Consider the following 16219-nt stretch of genomic DNA (forward strand, 5'->3'; position numbering starts at 1 on the left):
CACGATATCTCTCTGTTCAGTAAGGGCAATAGATGCGAATGTTGTAAAAACGGTGACATTAGTCTGTTGAAGGCGGCGTAAAAGATCCATACAGAAATATCGAACAATAGAATAACAGTTCTAGATGTGGCACTTCTCCAAAATGGAAGGGGACTTAGAAAAGGAAGTTCGTGTAGTAGCAATATTTCTACTATAAAACTACTTAACGAAAAACAAAGAGAATTTAATCTTGAAACACACATAGTTTGTGTACATTTTGAAAGAGCTTCCAATCGAGCTGATCGAAGTAAATTATGGGCAATAATGAAAGGCAGAGGAAACCCAGCACACCTCATAAGTCAAGCGAAAACTTACACCGTGAAACAAAAATAGTGATAAATACAATAAAAAAGAACAAATGAGATAATAATCAATCAAGGAGTGAGAACGGGGTGTTCCCTTTCACCGACTTTTTTTTAATGTTTATGTTGACAGACGGCGGAGTGTATGCCACTGAGAATAACGGGAATTTTGTAACTACATAACATGCAATATTCTTCGTCCATCTTCCTTTCTTATTATTTCACATACGTTCTCTAGGATCGAGCATAACACGGACTGTAAGAGGTTCTTATTTTCAGTTTCTCTTAGGCTAGAAAGGATTCACTGTCTTTTCGCGAAGTGTGACACTACTTGGTGCTGTTCTCAGCCGCAGCACACACTGAGCTAGGCAAGTTACACTGTCTGATCAAAAGTCTCCAACACACCTATTAGTGGACCTTGAGGTGTGTTTACATATGTGCGCCTTGCGGCTATTCACTGTGTCGCTGTAGCTTGCCATATACGGAAGAAGACGCGCCCAGTGTGAACACAGGTGTGAATGGAATCAGTCGCATGCACATGTTGAGGAAGAGGCATGCAACCAACACGCGAGCCTCTACTTGTTGTGGGGCAAGCACAGTCACAGGGCGTCTAGGCGCAGGGCGCACAGCTGTAAACTGACTTTTAATATGGGGTGTGTCCACCCTTTGCCTTTCTCACGGCTTTGTTGTGGACACTTTCAGTGAGCTTTCAGAATGTCTGTGGAGGAATAGCAGCTCATTCTTCCTCAAGAGCAGGACCCAGAAAAAAAAGTGATGTTGAACGTTAGGGCCGGGAGCGAAGTAGACGATATAACTCACAGGGTTCAAGTCCTAACTATGGGCAGGCCAGTCCACTGCAGGAACGTTACTGTCCACGGACCACATTCTCACAGTTGCTGCTTTGTGACAGCGTGCATCATCATGCTGCTACAAACAAAGACTCTGTCCGAACTGTTCCTCTACTATTCGCAGAACACAATGCTGTAACATGTACTTGTATCCTTCTACGTTTAGAGTTCCCTTAAGCACAATAAGGGGACCCCACCATTATCACGAAAAACACCCCTATGTTGTAACAATACCTTCACCACATTTCAGTGTTGGAACTACAGATTACGACAGGTAACGTTCTCCAGGTATTCCCCAAACCCAGACCCTTCTATAGGATTATCACAGGATACAGCGTGATTCTTCACTCCAAATCACGCGCTTGCAGTCGTCCACTGTCTATTCAGACTCCTCGCTGAACATGGACCCACCAGTGGTGTTCTTCATACCACCTCAAGCGTCGCTTAACGCTAATTACAAAAATTTGGGGCTTATGAGGACCTGCCTGATCATTGTACACCATTCTTTTCAACTCCCTATTCTGCTTCACTGTGGTAGCTGAACTTCTGGCAACGCCTTGGAACTGAACTCACGAGTGATTCTATCCACTGATTTCATGAGATTTTTACAACCCCGCTCCGCAGTCCTCGACGTTTCCTGTTTGTTAGTATCTGAGGTCAGCCTGATCTTTGTTCCGCTGTGGTTGTTCACTCACGTTTCCAATTCACAATCCTGTCACCAAAATCAGCTTTGGAAGGGTTGGAAATTTCCTAATGGATTTGTTATGTAGGCGAGAGCCAATGAATGACTAGTCTATGTTCTAAGTCACTGAGCTGTCCTGAACGATCCATTCTACTCTTACTGCCTCCTAATAAAATAATTTTCACCGACTCCTTTCATACGTGTGAATCCGCCTCTCGTGACATCTAGTGATCAATTCCGCATTACATACAGACGTTCGGTTATTTTCGAGCACATAGTGTATATATTGTGAACACCATTAACGTCAATGTCTTTCTCAAGCGCAAATCTTTTATCGGTTTATCAGTGTCCTCTTTCCCGGCAAACATGAATTCTTTTCCTATATGCACAATGTTGCTAACAATAGTGTCGGTTCTGCTCACATATCAAATCCCTATGCATTCTTCATCAACGTCAGGGCTCATTTCGTTCCCACTGATTAGCTTCTGCTTGGAATCCTTGTCTACAACGGTCCATCTTCTCCTCACCTAATCTTACATAACTTCATGTAAAGTACTTTCTCCCATACCACTACACATACTAGCTTCTACATTATTAACCCACCCTAGATTAATTTCAAAGTCTAATACGAATTCATCCCACACAAAACACCATATTCGTTCACTTATAGTCGTTTTTGACATCAGTTCTAAGTATAATTATTAAACAAATAGTACTGTTTCGCTTGTGAAACATTCAGATTTTAAAATAAGCAAGCTACCAAAATTAAAAAAAAGAACTAAGCTCCTCCAATTTAAAGACAATTAAAATGAATGATTGAAGATTTCTACTTTTGTGCTGGTAGCATTGGAAAATTTAGAAAGTATCGAACCATGTTCCAATCACTGTTCTAGACACTTCACACACACACACACACACACACACACACACACACACACACACACAACTGATATAATGACTGTATTTTTTATATTCACAGTGTGGTTCAGTCATCTTAAAACTCTGATTCCTCATTAATAAACAAACAAATTGTCACCATGGATATAACTGACGTAAGTGGTGGAGCTATGGATACTGCGAATATGCACTGTGTACGTTAAGACAGGCATTCAATAATTAAGTAAGAAACCGAGAAGGAGAAAGAAACCTAGATGATTTGTATTGAAAAATACTACAGAAGGAATTTTGTTTGATGAAGTCTCAATACTTATACAAATGTATGAATAAATGTGCACTTATTACAAAGATAAGAGAACATGAAAACTACAAAACAAGAATTATTTGAGTTGAACAGCTATCTTATTATTATTCTACATTTTTTCCCGTCCTCTATGATGATAAAATTGTTCATGTGTCCACTGCCACCTATTTATGTCCAAAGGACACAATATTTTGGCTATGAATCCTGTCAGGATCACCACATCGCCGAAATATTGTGTCCGTTGGGCATCAGCAGTTCGCAGTACATCCGCGGATTATTTTGTCAGTTATTGCATATTAGGTAATGATGTAAAGGGAATAACACATATGATTCACAAATAAAGCACTTGTTGTAGGGGATATTAAATCCATACTATTGCCACAGGGCCTTTCTTCTTTAGCCGCGGCACTCTTGAATTATAATTGGAAATGTTTACGACCATACTCTTTCAATTGGTGTTCATCGTCACGGGAGGCACTGCAGACACAGAATAGCACCATTACTTCCCAACCCCAAGAGATCATCTTTCGTTTGCTCTGAGTGAACTGCTCGATATCCATATACACAGTTGTAGCCTTCATTGCTCTGCTTGTAACCTTCTTCCCTAGTTCACGAGCTACAAATGATATCTTAGATTTCCGGGGGCTACACTAACTTTATAGCTTTTTCTGCACGCTTGTTAGTAGACAACTTGGATTCTTAAGTCTGTGCTCTCTTCGCTAAAACCATTTTCCGTTGCTTCTGAAAGGTCTTACTCTTTTTGACCATTTTCAATATTTTGTTGCAGTAACATTTAAATTTCAAGCTTCTTTCCCATTTACACTCAGGCTATCGTTCTAGCCTCAACAAGTTCAAGGCATGTGTGTAATAATTACACATCTATCTCGTTCAGTTAGTTAGTTCTTTGTTAAGGGGAGCCGCAGGTGGTCAAATCCAAAAAATTACGATTTTTTTTTTTGCTACCGAAAATTAATTGGAACATTTCTCTTTAATGTAAACTTTGAATTATTGTTCTACTCGCCCTAGAAGTGGAGTTATTACCATTTTCCCCCACGCCTGCAGAGGAAATGGGCGGCTGCTGAATGCATCTAACACCCTCTCGTGACTTCCTGGCCAAGTGCTTGGGATTTTCTCGGCCTGTTACGCATACAGCGAGTGTGCAAGGGTTGGCTACATTGTGACAAATGAAGCGCTAAGAGCGCGGAACATTGTCTCTATGCTGTTTACCGTTTCGAATTAGTTCAGTGTTGCGCCTGTTGTTGGTAGTATTATACTTCTTGTGTAAAGCGTTGTTCTGGTTACGATGCCACATTTTAGTAACCGTGTATATAAGAAGAGGAAGAACGTAGGGAAAAGAAAATTAACACTAATATCAAGTTGTGGTACTACAATTACTGAAACAGTGCGTTCTTCTGCTAAGCAACACATGGCCGGCCATGGCCCTGTGACATCTTCTAGCAAATACTACCTTGGGGATGGTGACTCCAATGGTTTCAAGACTATAGAGGAACTGAAACGATATGGAAATGAATTTGTAGTTGAAAAGTTGGAATGCATTGGGCATGTGCAAAAGCGTATGGGTGCACGGCTTCGAAGGCTCAAACATACTTTGGGTTCAAGTAAGCTCAGTGATGGAAAGACAATAGGAGGGAGAGGCAGGCTTACTGATGAAGTGATTGAACGTCTACAGAGAAACTATAAATATGCTATAAGGCAAAATACTAGTAATGTTAGTGACATGCGAAAAGCAGTGTGGGCATTGTTCCTTCATACTGCCTCTTCCAATGAATACCCTCAACACAGCCTGTGCCCAAAAGATTCCTGGTGCAAATATAATGCAAAAAAGGACTATGATCACAAACATCGTTTGCCAGCAGCTGTGATAAATGCAATAAAACCAATTTTTCATGATTTAGCACAGCCAGAATTGTTACACAAATGTCTACACGGAAAGACGAAGAATCCTAATGAGAGCGTAAACAATTTGATTTGGAAAGTGACTCCTAAAAGGGTGTATGTAAGCACAAAAACACTGCAATTTGGCATTTATGATGCAATAGCAACCTACAACCAAGGGAACAGTGTGAAGTGTGAAGTTCTGAAGGCATTAGAATTTACAGCTGGGGTGAACACTGTACGAGCACTAAGAAATATTGACAGAGAAAGGATAAGAGGAGCAGAAAGAAGAGAAAGGCATATGAAGTATGATGGAACAACAGGCCAGAAAAGAAGACAGAAGAGGAAGCTTTTGGAGGATGAGGAAGAAGACCCTGATAATCCATCCTATAGTGCAGGAATGTATTGAGAAACTTTGATAGCCATTTCCCGTAAATTAGAATTTTTCGAATATAAGGAACATTTTCTCAAAATCCACTGAAGCTAGAGAGATGAAATTTTTATACAGCACTCCTAGTGGTCAAACTTACATTGTAACACAGCCATTTGGCAATATGTTCAGTAGTTTCATTTCAGTTTAATTATAAAGCAATTATTTGTAAAAAAATTTTGGGTCATTAATAAAAAAAATAATTGGAAGGAAACTAGAAAAGATACTCCAAAAACCCTCTGTCATAACTGCAATACTAAACCACTCTATATGTAAAAAAAATTTCAAATTTTTCTATTTGGTAGTTTATTCATAAATGTTCCTCAAACCTAGTGATTTTAACATGGGCAGCATAGGTACCTCCGGTTCCCTTTAGTCGGAATGCAGGTAGGAATCATTTGACCCGTTTCCCACAAGCAGCTAATTGGGTAGGGCGTTTCATACCTCCACCAGGGCGACTAGCAAGTGCTGTATGGTCGTTGGTGCATGTGGACCTGCTGCAGTATGTCTCTCCAGAGCAGCTCATACGTGCTACCTGGGATTTAATACGGGCAATGCGTAGGCGAGTCCATACGCCGAATGTCCACTCGTTGTAAGAGCTCCGCCACCGGGACTGTGTAATGCGGTCGCGCATTGTGATCCATAAAACTGAATTCGGGGCAGAATGCACATGTAAGATGACGCACGTAGTGAAGGAGTACAGTGTCAAAATTACGTTGATCGGTGAGCGTGCCGTATTCAAAGATTTGGAGGACAGTAACCTCATGCAACGTTATACGTCCCACACCATGACTCCTGAACCACTAAAACGCACATGTTCGAAATTGTTCCTGAGTACATTAAGTGTTCCCACTATTCGCCAAATAAGGGCACGTCCAGCACTGTCAAACATGGTCGTTTTGGTGGTCCAGGTGCTATGATGTGGGAAGGCATAATGTTCCATTGTCGTACTGACATCCAAATGTTGGTGCACTGTACACTCGCTGTTTAACATTATTGCGAAACTTTACTCCACCCACATCTGCGTCTTTTCAGGGGTGCACTCGGCCCCGAATTCATTTTTATGAATCACAATGCGCGGTCGCATCGAATAGCGCAACTGGAGCAGCTTTTGGAACGAGAGGATATTCGACGAAAGGACTGGCCTGCCCGTTCCTCCAACACAAATCACATCGAACGCGCCTGGGATACGTTGGGGAGACGTCCACATGCACCAACCACCATCCAGCAGTTGTGAACCGAGCTGGTGGAGGAGCACGTTGAGTTGCAGAGCACACATTACCGTCCTTGATGATCACAAATCCTATTAAGAACCATGCTCCGCCTTTTCTAATGTCCAGAGGACCTCCATGAATCGTGGTGACTTCAGTGTGATTATTGTCTTTGAATAAAAGTGTAATTTCTGTTCGTGTCACCTCGTATTTATTTCTGATACTGTCTGTACTGTAGTGTAGTGTATATATGGACCAAGTTTCCTCGAGCTGTGTTACTAGGCAGTGACACATCATGCGAAATTAAGCTTCGTTCTCAAAGTTTATCACACCAGTGTATACCGCGTCTTGCATTATTGGGAAGGGTGCGGAAAAACTACTGAGGACGCTTTCGCATCAAAATATTCGAAAATGAATGTTACTTAAAAGGGATTGCAAGTCTCTCTCACATTATATTAGAAAACGACGCTCCGTACTTGTTGCTTTTCGTATATACAGAGCGAAATCACGTCAGTGATGGAGGTAAGATGTCTGTCCTTGAATTAACCTCTTGAGCAGGCATCGAGCTCTCTCTTCATTGTTACGTGTTGCGGTTCTTTTAACGATTTCTTCGCAGTCAGGTAGTGCTGTTGTCCTGTAAACAGATGTGTGGCTTCGGATATATATGTGGATAAGTGAAGTTATAAATGACAGAGATAACATCACGGTAAGGTTTTTGGAAGTACTAATCGTGAACCTGCAGTAACGCGGGGCCAGGATAAGTAGGGAGATGGTGGATCCTGGGGGACGAATAGTCTTCTGAGGGGTAAGTTGCAGTGCTGTCAAGTTATTCTACATGCTACAGCAAAATATATCATCTGTTCCTTACAAAACCAGTTCGGATTTCCTTGCTGGAGGGGTTCGTGTTCTGTACTTTGGATGATAGGCGATCTACTATCAACATTTACCGGCAAGGGATAGGATATCTTGTTCCTCCCGTTACTCAGCAGAATAGAAACTTAAATTTATAAGAGAATAACAAACAAAAAGACTTTATGGATGGTTTTCACTCTGAGAGCTTAGTTGAAATTGGTCTACCAGGACCGTGTTTATTTAATCCGAGTTAGCACCTAGCTGTGGACAAAGGATGGTTTCAAATTAACTGCAACTATTAGTACATTGGAGCACACACACACACACACACACACACACACACACACACACACACACACCTTCGCTCGTGCGAAACTCCACTTGCCCTTTTTCACATGAGATTCTGCGAACAATGGATGAAGGGCAACAAGTGGATTGCATATTATGAGTTTTCTGTAAAGCATCTGACACCGTTCCACACTCCCGATTGTTAACGAAGGTGCAAGCATACAGAAGAGGTTCCCAGGTAATTGAGCGGTTCAAAGACTTCTTAAGTAACAGAATACAGTATGTTGTCCTGTCGGCGAATGTTCATCAGAGACAAAGGTATCGTCAGGAGTGCCCCATGGAAGTGTAATAGGACCACTGTTATTTTCTATGCACATAAATAATCTGGCGCACAGGGTAAGCAGCAGTCTGCGAGTGTTTGCTGATGATGCTGTGGTGTGTGGGAAGGTGTCATCGCTGAGTGGATACAAGATGACATAGAGAAAATTTTTAGTTGGTGTGATGAATGGTAGCTGGCTCTGAATGTAGAAACTGAAAGTTAATACAGGTGAGTAGGAAAAACAAACCCATCATGTTCGATCACAGTGCTGCTTGACACAGTCACGTGGTATTAGTATCTGGCCGTAACGTTGCAAAGCGATATGAAATGGATCGAGCATGTGAGGATTGTGGTATGAATGGCGAATGGTCGACTTCGGTTTATTGGGACAATTCTAGGAAAGAGTGGTTCATCAGTAAAGGAGACCGCAGGTAGGATGCTACTGAGACCTACTATTGAGTACTGCTCGAGTGTTTGGGATCTGTACCAGGTCGGATTATAGAAAGACATCGAAGCAGAGGCGGCCTGCTAGATTCATTACCAGTATTTTCGATAAACACGCAAATGTTACGGAGATGTTTCGGGAACTCAAATGGGAATCCCATGAGGGAAGGCGACGTTCTTTTCGAGGAACAATAATGAGAAAATTTAGAAAACCTGTATTTGAAGCTGACTGCAGAACGATTCTGTTGCCGCTAGAAAACATTGCGCGCAAGGACCACAAACATAAGATACGAGGAATTAGGGCTCATAAGGAGACATATAAATAGTCGTTTTCTCTCGTTCTGTTCGCTAGTGGAACAGGAAATAAAATGACTAGTAGTGGTACGGAGTACCCTCCGCCACGCACCGTAATGTGGATTGCGGGGTGTAAATGTAGATGTGTTGTCGTGGGATAGGCGTTTTGTTGGCAGAACACTTAGAAAATGTAACAGATCCACTAAACAGGCTTCCTACACTACGCTTGTCCGTCCTCTTTAGGAGTACTGCTGCGCGGTCTGGGATCCTTACCAGATAGGATTAATAGAATACATCGATAAAGTTCAACGAAGAGCAGCAAATTGTGTATTATCGCGAAATAGAGGAGAGAGTATCACGGACATGACACGGGATTTGGGATGGACGCCATTAAAGCAAAGGCGTTTTACGTTGCGGCGGAATTTTCTCACGAAATATCAATCACCAACTTTCTCCTCCGAATGCGAAAATATTTCGCTGACGCCGACCTACGTGGGGAGAAACGATCATTATAATAAAATAAGGGAAATCAGAGCTGGCACGAAAAGATATAGATGTTCCGTTTTTCTGAGAGCTGTTCGAAACTGGAATAACACAGAATTATTGTGAAGGTGGTCCGATGAACCCTCTGCCAGGCACTTAAGTGTGATTTGCAGAGTAACCCTGTAGACGTAGATGTAAATCTATTGCATCTTGTAAGTGTTCTGCCAGTGAAACTTCTCCAATACATTTTCTGTGTGTTCATTCCAATTTAAGTTTTTCGTAATTGGAATTGCTAGGTGTTCAGTTGAATTTATGGCCTTTAGGTTTGATTGATTTATCTTGTAACCGAAGTTTAACGAATACGTTTTAGCACTTATGTGGATGACCTCACACTTTTCATTGTTGAGAGTCAATTGTTAATTTTCGCACCATACAGTTATCTTATCTAAATCGTCTTGCAATTTGTTTTGGTCTTCTGATGATTGTACGAGACGATAGCCGACAGCACTATCTATAAACAACCTAACACGGCTGCTCAGATTGTCGCATAAATCGTTTATGTAGGTAAGGAACTAATTTATGTAACCACGTTACGTCGTTATGTCTTTTAGTAAGAGAGGAAGGCTACAGCAGTGTCTGGCGCCCCTTTTGGAAACCAAGTTCTATAAACTTTACAGAAATTCACTTTTATTAATACACTTACAAGATAATTAACTTGACAATGGAAAATGTTAAGGTAATGGCTTACTCGAAGATGTCTGTTTGATCATGTTTAAGCAGTTATTGATTTGGTGCGCTACGAAACCTATTATACCATCTCTTACTGTTTCGCCGCGCGGGGTAGCCGCGTAGTCTGCGGCGCCTTGCCACGGTTCGCGCGGCTCCCCGCTGTCGGAGACTTGAGTCCTCCCTCGGGCATGGGTGTGTGTTGTCCTCAGCGTAAGTTAGTGTAAGTTAGATTAAGTAGTTTGTAACCCTAGGGACCGATGACTTAGCAGTTTGGTCCCATAAGAACTTACAACAAATTTACAATTCCATACTGTTTCGTACTTCTTCCTATATCATCGTGTGGTTTTCCCCCAGTCACTTATTTAGCAAAGCTCGAAGACTACTGTTTATGAATAATGCCAAAAAATCGGCCAATGACTGATAGACTCCCTCCCTCTGACGTTTCCTATATAAAATATGATTTATTGTTATTAATACTTTTGTTTGAAGTTAGTACTGCTTGGCGTCAGTCCTCCGGGTCATCTACGATGTATATGTCAGCTCATAAGATACCTTCTCACGTAGCGAGCCGGTCCTCACTCGACCGACCTGCTGTAACCACAATATGTCGTGACATATAACCTGCTAAAGCTACCTCCATACACGGGAACAGTCTCAGAGCTACGCTCACGTTCCTCTATAAGCTACTGTTCGAGATAATACCGTAGCGTAAGAGTCTCACTAATAATTGAAAAATTTAGTAAAAGAAAAGGACGCGATTATGACAAGGAATAAACTAATACGTCAGTATGTATGTCTATATATTACAGCCTACTTACGCTGCATATTCGTATTTCAGAGGTAGCAGCAGCGGAAACTTCTTTAATCAGAAGAAAGGCCGTGAGGAAGAGGAGGAGGCTGTGATTAGCAAGAAGAAAGTAGCCGTGCGCAAGTTCCGTAAGCGGCCGTCGCAGCAACCCGAAGACAACGGACAGGCGGCTTCTACGGCGGCACCGACGACGTACTACAGCACGGCAGGCGCCACCAGCTCGCGCAGCACCAGCGGCAACACTTACCTACCACGTTACAATACCATCCAGCGCACGTCACAGACCCCAGTGCCCGTCGAAGCTGTTTCGCAAACGAGGCGCACAACCTTCCAGCAGCGCCCTAGCACCGCCGCTCCTGCAACAGCCTCCAGCGCAGCTAGCAACTATCCGGAGCAGTCCAGAGACAACTACAACACAGTCGCCGACAACTACAACTACCAGTCACGCCAACAACAGAATAACTACAATTACGCGTCATCCACGGCGGCACCGCGAACTAACAATTACAACTACCAAGCTGAAACGAGACCTAACTACAACGCCGCCTCGCCGACGTCCTCCACGCCGCTTGACAAATACAGCTACCAAACTGTGCAGAGGAACGGCAATAGCTTTCCGACTACTACTATAGCCCCGTCTCGAAGTAACACATACTACAACAACGAGAACGTGAAAGGCAACTCAGACTTTGCTGGTACTACTGCAGCTCCTCTTTCTGAAACTACTTTCTACCAACAGAGAAACAGAAATGTTCAGCGCTACGATACATTCGCTCCCGTGACCACATACGCCCCCAACGCATATTCGACAAGGAACTCTTCCCCAAATACTGAATATGATTCAAGTGGAAACACTGTACCCCAGAGGTTCAATACGGGCCGCGACTCAGCTAGGGTGAGTGTCGGTAGTACGTCTGCGGTGACTTCTGCACCGCTTGAAGCTGAAACATACCAGAGAAACAATAACTTCAACCAACGTGGCAGCGCCAACTCATTTTCGACAACAACGGCAAAGCCTGCATACACGTACTACGATGAATACGAAACTAGAAGTACAGGCAGCAGCGAAGAATACAACAATTACAACCCCAACAATTATGACTATCAGAGGACGAACTACAACGCTGCACTACCAGGAACATTTACTGGAAATGACAGAACAAATGGTGAATCTCTGAGGGCAGCACCCAGTAACAACTACGGCCCTAGCAGTTTCAATTCTTTCCCTAACGGCAACAGTGGAAAACCAGTTGCTGGTTCCAGTACAGGCAATGATCAAAGCCAATACAACTACAACAGCGGGAACGGAAACTCTGAGCAGTATAATAACAGAGAATCGACCTTTTTCACTACAAAACAGGAAAATTACAACGCTGTAAATGCGTCAGTACAACAGTCAGCCAGGAGTAACTATTACTCTAGTGACGTGACAAGTAGACCTAGCACAAACCAGCAGGTGCCAGCCTTTTCAGTAAGACAGCTACCTCGCACAACTGACGATGAATCGAGTAGTTATGACACTAGCAACAATTATAGAACCACTTCGCGTCCAAGGTCTTCCTATAACACAAATGAAGTAGCTTCCACTTCTGTTACTAGTAATACCAGAAGTAGTTTTTACACTCAAACGACTGTGGCGAATACTGTGACGACACAACGGCCGCAGTACACACAGGCAGCAGTACAGAAACAGTACACCGATGCTGCGAGAAACCAGAGCCCCACGTTCAAGGGCGGCAAGGCGCCTACCGTTGTAAATAACACAGCCTCTGCAGCCAATAAAACTGTGCCAAAAACCGGAGACATTGCGTATGATTATGCTTACTATGATGAAACAGCGCCTTCCGAATATGAGGGCTTGGACCCAATAAGCGATCGACATTTCGGAAAAAATGCAGAATCTCTTAAAGTTGCGAGAAGGGCAACCAAGTGATGAAATGAACTGTAAAATATCAACAAAAATCTGCAACAAAATGTAATCAGTACATATATTCGTCGAATATATTATTCCAGTACACTTCACGTTATGTGAACTGACTTTTACAAACAGTCCTAAGGCAAGTATGTACCATAAATGGTAATGCCAAAGACCTGTTACTGAATGCTGAAAACGGAGTGATTCATCAAGAACTGAAGACGGTGGAAAATAGAGCTTTAAAGTTATACATTTAGCATTAATCACATCAGTTTCACAGAATTATTTTGTAGGAACGCTGCTGTTCAACTGACATTCCAAAGTAGTAAGTGTTTTTCAACAGTAGTTAACTGAAGTAATAAGTAATAATACCTTTTGTGTTTAAATAAACGTGTTATGGGTACAACATACAAATTCTGGCAGAAAAACATGCTCTAGCTCTCAAACGATACAGCGTAAGATGTTTACCAGTGGTCTCTAGCACTCTGTAATGGCTCAGGTAATCAGTATCTCCTGTAAATAAGAATTTTATGTAGTAGTATTTTTAAACATTTCTCACTTCATCAGTCACCAAGATAAAATAAAATATTTGAGCAGATTGGTCGCACACGAGTCTTCATATATTTCTAAAAAATGAGAATGTGAACGAGATATTAGCTGTGTATTTAATTTAATTGGACTCTCATTTTCATTTACAGGAAAGTGGAACAATATGTCTAGTTTTACAACTATGTTATCTTACATGTTATAGCCTTGTAAGAATTATACAAAAACGTCTAATCTGCATCAAGAGAAAAGTCGGAATAATTTCTACAAAAAGAAAATCGGTAAAGTAGGCTATATCTTTGTGTGAGAAAACTTAATTCACTTACGCTCTTATACATGACGCTATGTCATACTGTATTCATTCATGTAATTTTTTTTAATCAAACCATTTCCTCGTCCCGTGTTTAGAACTGAAATTTTCCTGAGACGTCAACTGAAAATAAAGATTTACATCCTGAATATCCAAACCCATTTATTTTTTCCTTCGTCACTATTCACAGAGCCGCTGTTATATCTATCGTAGAGCTGAGAGAAGATATGTTAAAGATTTATCACGAAATTACAGTAAAGCATACGAAGGACTGTCTCGATTCTTTGTTTTGAGGACTTATCTACTATGCGTAATAAATGTGGAGCAAACAGTAATCAGAGTATACATAAAATATCGTTTAATTTCTCTCCCATATTAACACTCAGCGTGTGTGCGCATATGTGTGGATTATAACTAATTAATTGTTTATTTTCTGCAGTCGTGATGGCAACAAAACTTAGTAGCGTATCTGTCTATAGTGCTGGTACGCATTTTGTAAGAGTGTATTTATGTATTGCCATTGTTTATTGCAAGTTATAATATTGTTCTTGAGGTTCCATATTGAATTTTGCATTCTTGAAGTTATGAATATTATTATGGGATTAGAGTAACGAGTGTGAAATCGAGGAAGTCTAACATTAACAATAACTGTATGATTTCTGTTAAATAGAGGGGTGAAGACATGGGCAGCGGGTAATATTATTTGGTGGTGGTGCCATAAGAGAAATAACGCCAGAAAACTGTTTTTTAGTTTCAAGGAGGGTCGTTTTGATATAAATAGTTGGCTACATGCCTACAGAATTTATGAAGAATATTTAAACGATCTGATCCGTGATTGTCAACCTCATTGTATCCGGTAGCTACCAAGTATGATGATCATTTAACCTCTGTGCGACATCTACATTCGATGGAAAATGTTAAAAAATCGTGCGTATGGACACTGTGTGCGCTGATTAAAAGCATCAAATACCAATAGGTGAAGAAATGTCCATTTCTCCGCGTATGTTATCAGGTGGCAGGTGCACATCGAACATCAGTACACAATATTGATTGTGGTGACGAAATGAGGTGGTTTTGTGTTTATTTCAGATGAAGGAAATAATAGCTGAACTCTGACAGAAAGCTGACACCGGCTGCTAATAACTGAAGTGGCTTGCGGTCACAATCTAAGAACAACGATCGACAACGCTGTATCAAGTGCTGCTACTCGAGGGCAATAACCGCCCACACTCTACTGATTTGACAGAAGTTGGTATCGTGATTTCAAGGAGCTTGGTAGACAGTTCAACACAAAACAACTAGACACTTAGCGGGAAAAAAATTACGACTAAACATCATTTTAGTGAAACAGAGTGTATTTACTACATTGGGAATGGCAAAATTTCACAAATCAGTAGGACAATACTCACAAAATGGACTGTCTACATGCAGTCTTGTGTTATAAACAAGTAATATTTCATAACCACCACGAAAGTACGGAAAGCTAGCAGTGTGAGTAGACACGTAAAGAAATCCAGTTACAAATTTTTTAATTAGTACTCACTAATTAAATATTATACTGCTGAAACAGCCAAATGCAGTTATTATTTAGTGAACAATGCAGCACTTCCATAAGGTTTTATCGTCAGAGTTACTTGGCACTGAATCAAGATTGCGAGAACACTTATGATGCCGAGATTTTCTTAATATTTCTTGCTGATATAAATTTGGGGATTTGAACCTCGGTTAAAAAAACCTGAGTATTGAAGTCTTGTAAGGTGATTAGAACCGACAGCTAATACAGCGTTTGCTACAGACATGACCACGGTACAGCTGAGCCACCAATCTCCTGATGCGTTAATCGCTCTCCCACTGTCATACTTATGGCTAGGATAAAAATTCGCAACTTAAAAGTTGATGTCACTTGCAGCTTCGGCATGGAACTAGTTCCAGGACTCAAACATTTAAACTCACCAGATAGATATCTCACACTATTTCAGAATCATTTAGAATATTTAATGGGAATGACAGAAAAACATGGAATGTCCTAACATGACAACTCAGCACCACCACAGGAAGTAAGTTGACGATTACAACGTTACCAAACGTTTTCCATGGCGTTACGTAGCCTTAATTTGTACTAATACGAGGACTAACATTTATTCGACAAGGAACTGTTTCTGCAGTGGAACGAAACCGTTTTAGCACTGCCTGAACGACAGACATGCGGCGCTAACAGTCACTGAGCTCTTATGTAACCGTTATAACTTATTTTTTTGGGTTTAAAACAATTTTGGTTAGGAATACTTTCATTGTCATTACCTTTAAAGCATGGGAATCAAATCAAGGGGAAATAACATACTACTGGTTGAAAAAGTAAACATCCATAGAAAAGTTTCGTAATTTGCGAATAATACAAACATTCAATTCGAGCAACTTAATTATGCAAGGAAACCTTATGGAAGGACAGACAAAGCAGGCTTAAACCCCTAAAAATGAAGCCAGTAAATGTTAGTAGTGTATGTTAGATTTCCGCCTCTGCTAGCAGCAGTAGTCATCAGAACACGGAAAAAGGAATACCGTATATAGCTTTCACAAGCGAACACATAATATTTCTGGGAACGGTGATCACTGTGGGCCGGC

At 41.3% G+C, this 16219-nt stretch overlaps 1 protein-coding gene across 2 annotated transcripts in view; it reads left to right on the forward strand.

The window, feature by feature from the left end:
- The window catches only part of LOC124721381 (mucin-4), a 55482-nt gene extending 41736 nt beyond the window's left edge, over positions 1–13746 (forward strand). For both annotated transcript variants that reach the window (XM_047246315.1, XM_047246316.1), the window contains exon 6: positions 10857–13746. In XM_047246315.1, coding sequence (XP_047102271.1) covers positions 10857–12759 — 1903 coding nt within the window. In that variant the 3' untranslated portion in view covers positions 12760–13746. The remainder of the gene's footprint in view (positions 1–10856) is intronic.
- The last annotated feature ends 2473 nt before the right edge of the window (positions 13747–16219 follow it).

This window comes from Schistocerca piceifrons, chromosome X, assembly GCF_021461385.2.
Source record: "Schistocerca piceifrons isolate TAMUIC-IGC-003096 chromosome X, iqSchPice1.1, whole genome shotgun sequence".
Taxonomy (NCBI): domain Eukaryota; kingdom Metazoa; phylum Arthropoda; class Insecta; order Orthoptera; family Acrididae; genus Schistocerca; species Schistocerca piceifrons.